Source organism: Nesoenas mayeri, assembly GCF_963082525.1.
Source record: "Nesoenas mayeri genome assembly, chromosome: 2".
Classification (NCBI taxonomy): domain Eukaryota; kingdom Metazoa; phylum Chordata; class Aves; order Columbiformes; family Columbidae; genus Nesoenas; species Nesoenas mayeri.
The window spans coordinates 140,121,568-140,134,288 of NC_137543.1; the positions used below are offsets into that span (position 1 = coordinate 140,121,568).

The window sequence follows — 12,721 nt, forward strand, 5'->3', positions numbered from 1 at the left end:
ATGCTGACTATAACATTCCTATTTTCTAACTTACAAGCCGTCTTCCTTCTTAAACCAACTCGCTCTCTTCCTGCTTCTCATCCAAAAAATCTTCAGAGAAAGGACAGAAGACTTGAAGCCTCTCTAATTATCACACTGAGCTAGTTTACTCTAGGCAAATCACCAACAGCTGATGGACAGTTTTCTAATTTATGGAAATTCAGCATTTTAATGTTACATAATCTCTTCTAATAAACTTCTGATTTTATATGCAATGTGGGCAAAAGAAAAATTAGTCCAAATTGTTTTCCATGGCATACAGTAGAAGTCTGTACATTATAAAAAGTACAAATGAGCCAGAAATTACAAAAAAGCTAATATAATGTGTCATTCTGCCTTTTATAAAACATCACATATCAGCATTACCAAAATAAATATATTTATAAAAATGTCCATTTATAAGAAAGAAGATTAGAAATTATTTAATGCTTTAATGCATCATTAAGAACACATAATATTGATGAATACAAAGTAACCAATGACTTAATTGGCTTCACTAGGGATAGTCCTGATGATGCCACATCGAGAACAAAAGAGAACAATAACACTATATTCTCAAATTCTTCAGTTATATTTAGATACAATAAATGTTCTAAATATGACACACTTAAAAGAGTCAATTAACATAAAATCTGCCACTCTGATTTCAATATGTTTATTTTATACAGAGTTTTACCACTGTCTGGAGTTGAGGCTGAGTTCATAATTCAAGCAAGTGCTAGGCCTGAGAGTATTTCTGCAAAGAAAAATCAGTAGACAGTAACTGGACTACGCTTTTATTTGTGATACACATTTCAAGAAACTATTTTTTATGAAGAAAAGTAACTCTCAATTGTCAAATATTTATTTACGCAAAAAGCTCCAGGCTTGGTGATCAAACCTTGAGAATATCTAATTAGACCTACTCTGCAGTGATATTAATGTCACAAACAGGCATCTAAAACCCCAAACAGACCATAGTGGCCTAATGAAACCAGGCTCTTCCAGAATTTTCCTTTGAAGAAACCTGACAGAGACACATTCACTGTAAGTTTAGTTGCCTCTGATTATTCTACCAACGAGTAACTAATTCCACATCTAGGGAAACACTTTTAATCAGTGTCATAAAAGATAGTTCCATGTAAACATGGTTTATCCTATATTTTTCTTACTGAATAGGACTTATGTTTGTAGTTTATAAAAACCGCTTACAGCTCCACTAAAGCCCTAAGGTGCAAATACTCCAGGGACTAACATGGCCCTTCAGTTTATCTTTTTGACTCCCACCATGTTCTAACTTCCATTCGAAACAGAAGTTACCTTGTTTTAGAAGAAGCCAGTGGATTAAAGATACTTCATAATGCTGACAATTATTAAGGCTGAAAAACAGAAGATCAAAGAGTTCCAAGAGAGATGAAGGATTTAAATTATTAATTAGTGTTGTCACTAGAACTCGGGGATCCTGTTCTTCACAGGACTCCAGGTAGTCTCACACAATGTCGCAGCCCTCACTTGAACAGGAACAGGTGAGCAGCATCGGAGCATTTACCTCCAGGTCCATCGTCCCTACCTCCCACCCTACATCATTCAGTCCAAACTCATCAGCTGCTTGTCCAAGTGCAGGGCCTGCACTTGCCTCATGCCTGCTGGAAGCAAATCACTTGGGACGGGCAGCAGGAGAGCAATGCACAGCTCTGGTCCTCCTCCATATACCTTACATCTCCTTTGGGCCACTGATGTTCATTTAAAGAACTTGTTCTCACATAAAGAGAATTTGAAGACAAACATAGTGATATCACTCATAAGTAAAGTGGCCTCTTTCAACCCTGCTGCAAAACAACAGTCACAGGGGACCTTCTGAGAGATGCCATTCCACAGATAACTGGAAAATGCATTGGTGCATAATGTCATTTATTTGGCAAATTGCTTCACCATTTGCTCTAACATTCAAATCATGCATATGTGTGTCAGTGCCAATAAATTACTATCCAAAAACTTTTAACACTTATACTCAATATAACTATGTTCTATTCTAGTTTTTCTACCACTTTTTCCTTTGCAATCTGGGTAAGTAACAGAATAGATTTTTCTTTCCTCAGTTTTGTATCCTGCCACAAGAGATAACAATGCTAAGTCACTTCTGTACACTGCTTTGCAGGTTGAAGAACAGCATATATAATGTAATGGTCTCTTTATAGATCCAACTGTAGAGGAAAAAAAATCTCCCAATATTTCTTTTAAACACTAAGGAATACACTCAGTAAGTGGTCAACGTAGTCAACAATTCATTTTCTAGTTAGAATGTTAGTACCTTATTTTAGTATTTATAGTACTTTAGTAACTTTTTCCACCATATGGCATTTTAGTTCAACTTCCAGTTTCCATGAGTTTTGCACCTAGTTCAACTTGAAGATCCTGTTTTTGTTAAAGATTTACAATGCTAGAGATCTTTTTAAAAGCATCCATGTACATACTTCATAAACCTATGTCATGACATTGAGATGTATAGTAGAAAGCAGCCTACAAAAATCAGTTGAGCACAGTTAAAAAACAAAGGGGGTGGGGAAAGAAGGAAAAAAAGGGGGAAGCCCTAATAGGTAACCATAAAGTGCTTTTTCATAATCCATGAATGTATATTTACAGACATCTGGTATCCCCAGATTAAAATAATTTCATTTGTAGATGAACACTGATTTCACACAGTTTGCAAGAAATACAAGAAAACATACAGAAAGTGTAGGTCACTAATGCAACACTAATTAGAGCAATTTTGAAATGTTCAGTCTAAATAAATCGGCCAAAACATGAAAAAAATATTATCTGTGAACTGGACTGGTGCACATGAAATGTATCAGGGAGTATGTGAACATAACACCTCACATGGGCATGGAGTAAAGACAGGAAAATGACGAAAATGTGACAGCATGACAGACAAAACCATGGCAAGTTCTTCAGGCCATTCAAAGCCTATGGAACTTGCAATAGATTGCACATAAAACAAAATAAAAGACAATGAAAGTGTCATGGAGGTTTCATAAAAGGAATTGGCTTCAATGAATATGAACATAAAATGACCTGACTATCTGAAAAAATACCTTTCATCTTTGAGTACACATTGGAATCACCTTGAACAGATACACATACAAAAACAGATTTCAAACAGAAACAGGTAAGATACCTCGATTGAAGAACTACTCTACACCTCTGCAGCCTTCAAGCTCTCCTGACAGCATCAGCTTCTACTGTGCTCTGCTCAGTATTCTACCAACTTGTCATATTAATAGATAAAAGGGATAGGCACCAGAATTAGGACAAGCATTTTATTAGGAATAAATTGAAATGATGTAATTTTGTGGCAGGAAAATTAGGCAAAAATATGTTGATTGAGCTCTCTCTTACAAATACTACACATTTTTTCAATACTGTGAGCACATGCAACTTAATAGTGGTGCCACAAAAAGTAAAGGTATGCTAAAAGTCACATGGACAAGCAAGAAGCAGGGCAGGAGCAGTGGAGATACCATTGGCTTGCCTCTCAAAACACAGACACATGCTGTGAAAGCAGCAGTCACAGATCACATCGCTGTAACTGAGGTAATCTTTTTTAATTCTTTGCCTTGAAGGGCAATTGAACACAGTGGGAGGAGAGGATGGAAACCCTGCCAACTCATACTATTGCCAAAAGCACAGGTTTTTCCCTTAAGTGCAATATGCAGAGCTCCCAGGCCTCTGCACTGCTGCATAAGGGGCTCTGGTTGGCAGCAGCTCCCCTGTGCCATCACCAGCTTCGTCTCCAGACTCTCGTAACTCACATCAACATTTATGTGCCACAGATCAAGCCAGATGCCACTGCTGTACATTCAGGTAAATTTATAATCAAGCTCAAGAGGGAGAAGGTCAATGGTAGCAGGAAGATATACGTGTTGATATAGCCAGACAGCACTTTTTTAGCTCAACCGCACAATGAAACGATGTAGGAACTAAAAAGGCACCTATTGTATGGCAAATGTTCAAGGTGCTAGCCAAACACAGAGTAAATGGAACTTGCATCATTTTTTACAGTGTTATCAGTATATTACTAGGCCTTCTAAATTTTACATTAAAAAAAAAAGAAAAGCAGAAATCACTTCAAAGTGGTCTGATTTTCATGCAGTAAATAGCCTCTTGGGATTTTATACAACAAAGTAACATGTGAGAATCCAGGCTGAACGAAAGTAGAAAATGAACATGCCAAGATGAGTTTCATTACTCACGCCTGATGTGCAACACGTGAAATCAAATAGATTTGCCTATTGATGCAACCGTCAGCCAGAAACAAATGGCAGCTTGGCTATTTCTCCAATAAACAAAAAAGCCCAGCCTAAGAGAATATTGCTTCACTTTCCTCAATAACACAGTCTTGTTCACTCTGTTGCTTCCTCACCCCAGGGAATCATTTTTATCTGACTACAAAAAGAGAAATCCATCATCCAGTAAGAGGAATTAACCCACTTCATTTCACTTTCCTGGGATACTGCTGCAGATACTCCAATAGACAGAAAAGTTTGATAGGAAATCAATGGCTTGCTACCACTGACTGTGCTCCAAGTTAGAATAAGCCAGGCTTGGCCTGAAAGCATGGTACTGCACACATTATTTTAAATTTTAGGAAAGGAATGGCTGATTTTGTGTCTTTGGAGGCAGGTATGTACCTTTTAGTCTTTCCAAACAGTAAGCTAAGTTCACAAATTTTTTATTCTATCGGGGAAATAATTTAAAAAGCTGACATGTATCTCAGGAAATGCACTAAAAAAAAACCCGCAAACCCCACTATTTGCCATATGCAGCTGATGATAAATATTAAGCACGATAATTCTGAGTACAAAGCATCATTCAAAACAGATTAATCTGACCTTTAATTCTCCATCTTCAACTACAGTTAAGGACACATCTCAGTAACATTTTGGCAAAATGAGAAAGCCAAGTATTAGAGTTTATTAAGAATTAGGGATTCTCAAAGATTTTTACCTAAATGCACTTGTACAAGTATTACCAGCTTTTCCAAATACACATCATGTCTGCATTCTGTGGTGTGCCATGAGGGCTTAATCCTTCAGCACGCAAAACTGGGCACATGTCAAAACAAACAGCTCTCTTTCGACCTGTTTTGCTCATTTTACCTCCCTCTGAGCCTGTAGCCAGGGCAGTATAGTGATGCATATCACAGTCTCATCCTATGCACCTACACCAGATGCTAGAAAAAACTTCCTGTACCTATCTATTCCTCTATCATTTTAGATAAAGCTATAAACAGTCAGACCCAATCTGCCAGAAAAGCAGCAGCATAGTTAAGCTCTCATGGAATGGCTGGAGCCAATGCTGGCCCAACCATTCCCCACCACCTGTCCATCTATCTTCCCCAATACTATGTTGTTGCAGTGATGGTCTCTCTTCTTTGGGGATATCATCCAGGCCAGAGGTTCCTCAGTTTCTCATGGGGACAGAAGAATTAACAGGGCCACATTATTTCAACCAACAGCTCCTTTTGAACTAGCAGATAGCCCCTTTAGTGTTCCCCCTGTTCTGAAGGAACAACCTCATCCTGTTATGTATTTCAACTGTTTCTCTAGTTCAAGAATAAGAAGTCTGGATTGGGCAAGTTGAATCTGGGTGGTGCTGTGTCACATGGGAATTATTCAATTCTCAGCTAGGAAAAAAAAAAAAGCCAAACAAAAGCCTCACCTCTGTGCCTGGGAAGATCATGGAACAGATCTTCCTAGAAACTATGCTAAGGCACATGGAGGACAGGGAGGTGATTTGGGACAGCCAGCATGGTTTCATCAAGGGCAAGTCCTTCCTGACCAACCTAGTGGCCTTCTATGATGGAGTGACTACATCAGAGGACAAGGGAATAGCTAGGGATATTGTCTGCCTAGAATTTGACATGGTCCTTTGACATGGTCCCTGATAACATCCTTCTCTAAATTGGAGAGAGATGAATTTGATAGATGGATTGTTCAGTGGATAAGGAATTGGTTGGATGATCACATCCAGAGAATAGCGGTCAATGGCTCAACATCTGGATGAAGAACAGCAGTGAGTGGTGTCCCTCAGGGGTCTGTAATAGGACCAGTATTGTTTAGTATCTTCATCAGGAACATAGACAGTGGGATTGAGTGGACCCTCAGCAAGTTTGCAGATAACTCCAAGTTGAGTGGTGCAGTTGACACACCTGAGGTATGGGATGGCATGCAGAGAGACCTGGACAAGCTTGAGAAGTGGGCCCCTGCAAACCTCATGAGGTTCAACAAGGCCAAGTGCAAGGTCCTGAACCTGGGTAGCAGCAACCCATGGTATTACTAGAAGCTGAGAGATGAAGGGATTGACAGCAGCCCTCCAGAGAAGGACTTGGGAGTAGTGGTGCACGAAACGCTGAACATGAGCCAGCAATGTATGCTTGCAGCCCAGAAAGCTGACCCGTATCTTGGGCTGCATCGAAAGGGCTGTGGCCAGCAGGTCAAGGGAGGTGATTCTATCCCTTTACTCCGCTCTGGTGAGACTCCACCTGAGTCCTGAATCCAGCTCTGTGGTCCTCAGCACAGGAAAGACATGGACCTGTTGGAGACGGTCCAGAAGAGGCCACAAAAATAATCAGAGGGCTGGAACAGCTCTCCTGTGAGGACAGGCTGAGAGAGTTGGGGTTGTTCAGCCTGGAAAAGAGAAGGCTCCAGAGAGACCTTATTGCAGCCTTTCAGTACTCGGGGGCCCATAAGAAAGAAGGGGACAGACTTTTTAGCAGGGCCTGTTACAACAGAATATGGGGTAATGGTTTTAAACTAAGGAAGGGTAGATTTAGGCTAGATATAAGGAAGAAATTTTTTACAATGAGGTGGTAAAACACTGGCCCATGTTGCCCAGAGAGGTGGTGGATGTCCCATCCCTGGAAACGTTCAGGGCCAGGCTGGACAGGGCTCTGAGCAACCTGATCTGGTTGAAGATGTTCCTGCTCATTTCAAGGAGAGAGGGATGGACTAGATAGCCTTTGAAGGTTATCATTAAGAATATTACTATAACATTAGGAATATTTTCTGTGTTTGCATTCTTATCTACATCCCAATAACACACATTTTTTTCAAAATTCATTTTAAAGGCCTTGCAAAAAATGTTACGAAGCACAGAATAAAGTATATACATATTATAATTCACCCTTCTGTAGAGCTTGTTATTTATAATGGAGAAATGTAGAAGCCAGTGATTTCAATTTATTATTCAACTACCATTAAAATCATTAAAATCATATTTCTTACACATCTGCAGTCAGTTCTACTAAAACAAACTAATATTTCTAATCAATCTATGTTTCATAACACATTCACAAATCACCGCTAAATGAAATAGCTACAAGGAAGTGCTTTGCTTTGTTTTTAACTTTCAGACTGTTCCACTGATTGACAGGACATGTAGTAGTCCTGTTGGCTTAGTTCAGTCTTATAGAAAGCCAAGGTATATGGGATAACTATCATTGGATATGTGCTGTGATTTTCAAAGGGTTTTAGTAGTAAGGCACAAGCTGAAATCCATACGGTTTTCTCATATTACACAGACCCCAATAAAAAGCCTTTATATGTATAATGTCTGGAACTTATGGTGATGTGTAACTGAACCATTAACAATACGATGTAACTCCATTTTCTTGAAGAAAGCTGCCAGTGAAAGACGATACATGCACGGGCATGGCAGATGTGTAAATACTTCTTTTACATTTAGAACATGTTTCTATTCATATCAGCTGCCATTATGCTCATCAGTCTCAAAGCTACTGAGAGATGAGGACACTACTCATCCTGATTTATTACAAATACTCAGTGAAAAAAGTACTTTTCAGTACCTACCCAACACAATGACCCTGTAAAATGTTAACATGTATTTCTTTGTTTCAGTAGTTATTCTGTCCCATGACTGCCATGATATTCTTTCTGCTGGGAATGGTAAGTTGGCTCAACTATCATTCACAAGACAATGTTTTTAAAGAAAGATACGGCATGTAGCCAATCCCTCTCTCAGAACTGCTTTATTATTATTGAAAATTTGAACATGAAAATTTCATTAAATACACGAATTTGCAGAAGACGTTCTGTTTGACAAAAGATAACTCTCAACTGAAGCACTAGCTCAATAAATATATTGTAAGTGTGTTTACTGATTTACTTTATACAATAGAGAGGCACTTAGGGCATTGGAGCTAAAAAAGTTGCAAAAAATAACATTAAATTGGCTGGAAAAAAAACCTGACCTGTATACTGTAGATTATTTTGAGCCAGAGTAGTTGCAACAATTGTAAATAAACTCTTGTAAACAAACCAAACCTTCAGTAGTCCAAAATTCCATTAATTCCCTTCACGTTATTTTATTCAAGCTTTTTAATAATGACAAACAAAACAGCACCAACTTATTGCATATATTCAGCATTGCTCTCAGAACATCAGAAGAAATTACTTGAGAGTACATTGTGCTTTTACCACTAGTGCAACCTTAAAGTGCAAACAAAATATCAGATTAACAACTTGGGATCTCACATTGTTCTGATGCAAAGGTAGTATGTTACCTATGTGACATAGTCTCAACGTCTTTCACTAGACCACCTGGCAGTCAGTAGCACTGTGCATTCCTTTATCACGATCTTTGTGTAAGTGTTGCAACAAGAGTTAATATTTTCTGCTTACCTTCATTTCTACACAAAATTAAGTTTAAAAAAATCACTTACTTGCTTTTCCCTTTGTATACTGTTGCATAGGACCCTTCTCCAAGTTTTTCCAGTTTTTCGTACGAATCTGCTTTTCCAAACTTAGGGCTTGTAGGCTAGACAAAACAAAAAAAGATGAACTTTCAGTGTGTATTGCACCGGCACAATATTAACAGCTTTGATTCAGCCTTTAGAGACCAAATGTCATAATCAAAACTCATAGACTTGCATGTTTTCAGCAGCCAACAATAAAAAAAAAAGAATTAATAGCAGAGCTAATGAAAAAATATAATAGGCTACTCAAATAAAAGATCATTCAACACCCCAGATGGTGGTTGCTGATATCAACCATACACTTACATCCCTGGAAATATCAAAAGGATTTTGTTCTTAATCAAAGAGACTTTTCTGTTTTTTTTTTTCACATATAACACTTCATACAGGGAAAAATATCATTAACAACTAAGCCATCTTATCTTTTTTAAGAGATCTAAGCAACAATCTTCATCTGCCTTACAAAATCAATTTTAAAGAGTTGCTTAGTTTTTTTAGGCTAAAGTCCATCCAAAAGCATTGCTCTAAGTACTTAATATCTCATACATCAAACATTTTTCAGATAGTGGTCACAATACTACAGGAAAGCATCAATAATGAGAGTATCTTGATTCTGAATTATGTTTACAGTCTTCAGGTTATGGATATAATCACACTATGCTTTTAGTAGCATGTATATGCAGCATAGTTGAATGAAGTCCTGTAACCTTAATATCTGCTGCCTAAGTGAGGGGTCTAAAACTGCATCAACCAAACAAGTGATTCTTGCTCAAAGGACCAGATAGCTCAGCTGGCCTTTGTGATGAACTGGTACTGTCCGCACTTTTACACAGCCCTGGGAGAGAACACCACAACACTGCAAAAACAGGAATTCACCTGACATGAAAGCTTTCCTATTAAGTTCTCAGAGAATGTTTGAGTTTTTTGAAGGCATCGTATTTTCCCAGATTTCCCCATTTTTCAGATGTCTAGAAGGAAAGAGCCTTTCATTCCCCATCCCCCCTCCCCAAAACCAGAAGGACACTGCAAAAAATGACCTGCAGCTGCCCTCAGCGTTATCTACATATATTTTAGACTGCAGTGCTCAGATGTCCTGTACCTAAACCACCAAAAGAGTACAGAGCAGAAATTCTGGAGGGTCAGCACTGATGCTCATATTACATACAGTGACTGATTTGTTAGTACGCTTGTTATACCATTATAAAGAAAAGCAGCCAGGCAAATCTAGCATGTTTAGGGTTGAATTCAACTGGAAGACTCTCAAGCAGCTGCACACAGTGTACACACACATTTAGGATCTTACGCCTGATTTACAAAAAGTACTGAAGTTTCAGTTTTTTGAAAGGAAACAAACATCACAGTACAGGACACACCTGTGTATAAAGTCCTCTAAAACCAGGGTCAAAAGTTTTAAATCAACTGAGCCTAAAAATTACTTCTGTTTAAACAGACAAGAATATCCCAGGTAAGATGACTTGGTACCTCATACCTCTCCACTACACTCAATTAACTATTAGCCAGAAAATGCAAAAATTCTCTTACTCAACTATTCTACATTTGTTCTAAACCAAAATCCTGGCATTTCAGCATATATATACCATTTTTAGACTAATATCCCAGCTTTCTATTGAATAGCAGCAGTATATACACAGGTATGTTTGCAAAATTGAGCCCTTTCATCTCCTTCTAATACCCAGAACAACCATTATTTTGCTATTCAATTCCAAAGTATTAATAGACTGATGAAAATTTGCTATATGGGAACTCTTTCGATATTTTTCCTCTTGCATTGTTTGGAATAACTCATTATAGATAAGGCAGTAACATCCTCAGTTCCCAATCTGTGCTTGAAAAATTCATTCTAGCTTGTTAGAAACAAATTTTTTATTTTTTTAATCACCATTTCATTATATATGTCACTAATAGAAGTGAATAAAATATTTATTCAAGTAACCTAATTTGAGTATCCAATTATGGACTAATGCAACATTACAAAACTATAGAAAAAAGTGGTTATGTTTTTAAGTGTCTCCCATATAATGAAGAGGGTTGGCAAAGTATTTCCCAAATGGCAGGCTGCAGTGAACACTCAGTGAGTAGCTTTGTTTAGAGTGGAAATGCTGCCCTAGTTAACAGTTCACTGTTGGTTTCATCATAGCATGAAAGAAAAAGGACAGAGTTTATACATGTGTTTCACATCCATTCCTATTTTCACACTGAGATTTGCTTTTATTTTATATCACTGGAAACCATAATATAAAGGTCACAACAGCTTGTAATGCCTTAAGATCTTGATAGGAAACAGGATACCTTTAATCCATTACCACACAGTAGATCATCTACAGTAATTATTCCTGCAACCTCAAGCTCATTTCTCTGTAGCCCAGCTGCCAGAAGCACAGACTGAAGGTCATGTCTTTTCACTCATTCTCCTCCTGGAAGCTGCTGCAATCTCACCAAGAATAGGCAAAACACTAAAGCTGGCGTTGGCAGTATGGGGAAGATAGTTCAACCTGATGGTGCTGAAGAGGTGATGGTTTCCACTATCTTGTCCTCAGAGGCAACACCACTCAGGGCCCAGGGCTCAGCTCTAGAGCAGGAAGGCTGACCTGCCACCCTCCTCAAGCAGCCCAGACCACTTATCCAGTTCCTGCTCATGCTGGGCAAGAGCAGACCAGAAAAAACAGAAGCCAAACACGAGCCACCCATGTGCAGTAACACCCCGTGGCCCATGCTTTCCTCTTTCCAGGGTACAGCACCTCTGTGGTGGAGCTCAGCTCTCGTCCACCTGCATCACCAGATGAGATCGCCCATGTTCTCACAGTATTAGACCTCCCTTTGTGGAAATACACATTATTGTTCCTTCAATTGTCATATTTAAAAACTTCCAGTTTTTTAAAGTGTCTGGTGCAGAAAAGCACTTCAGAGCATTTTACCCCAAAAATTTAAATAAATTCTGAGGCAGCAGAAGACTTTGCAAACGAATTTGCATGGCATTTCTTAATGAAACACCAAGACAGATCTCACTCAGCACATGCAATTACTCTAGTAAATGGAGGGACAAATTTACCATTTCTCCAGCATTTTCTGATTATTTTTTTTTTAATGAAGCCTCACACATTAATTCAAACCTACAATTACAAATTGCTTACAAATGTAGTAATTTCAGATACTACTTACCTTTCCTTTTGTTTCTGGACTATAAAGGAGGTGAAGACTGATGGAGACAATGCAAAGATATGAAAATTTTAAGCCTCAAAGGATGTAAATAAAAGACTACAGAATGGATCTAAATAATTTGAAGTTCTATATGACTGCTGAAAATTATAACCATTTCAGCCTACTTTACTTTGTTATTGCACTCCCCTTTCCATAAAGTTATTTTTTCAGATTCATGGCCATGAATTTTGTTATTCAGATTTCTCCACATTATGCTATCATTTTCAACCATTTCTGTTAAAAACATATGCCTTGACTAAAATACATGTAGCGAGTGAGATCTATAGATGTACAGTGTTTGCATCAGTCACTGGCATATCTCACAAGCAGCAAACTCACAACCAGTTCCCCTATATTTTAGAAAGCTGGTGCAACCCTCCCATTTGACCCAGACAAGATTTCGCAACAGAATAGAGTATTAACTTTACCCTAATTTTGGCTGAATACAGACATTGTGACAGATGTTTGTTCAAAGCTACTTTTTGAAGACCTGACATTACAACATTTCTACCACTGTTAATTTTCCTTTCTTCTTACTCCTCCTTGCTGTGTTTTAATCCTCTAAAAGACCAAAATAGAATCAGAGAATTATTTAGGTTGGAAAAGACCTTTATGATCACCCAGTTCAATCATTAACACTGCCAAGTCCACCTCTGAACTCTGTCCCTAAGAACCTCATCTACATGTCTTTTAAACACCTCCAGGGAT

At 38.2% G+C, this 12,721-nt stretch overlaps 1 protein-coding gene across 1 annotated transcript in view; it reads right to left on the reverse strand.

The window, feature by feature from the left end:
• The window catches only part of CDK14 (cyclin dependent kinase 14), a gene marked incomplete at both ends in the record, with an annotated part of 254,136 nt that overhangs the window by 152,605 nt on the left and 88,810 nt on the right, over nucleotides 1–12,721 (reverse strand). Inside the window, one exon of the mRNA XM_080339518.1 lies at nucleotides 8,762–8,856. Coding sequence (XP_080195644.1) covers nucleotides 8,762–8,856 — 95 coding nt within the window. The remainder of the gene's footprint in view (nucleotides 1–8,761; nucleotides 8,857–12,721) is intronic.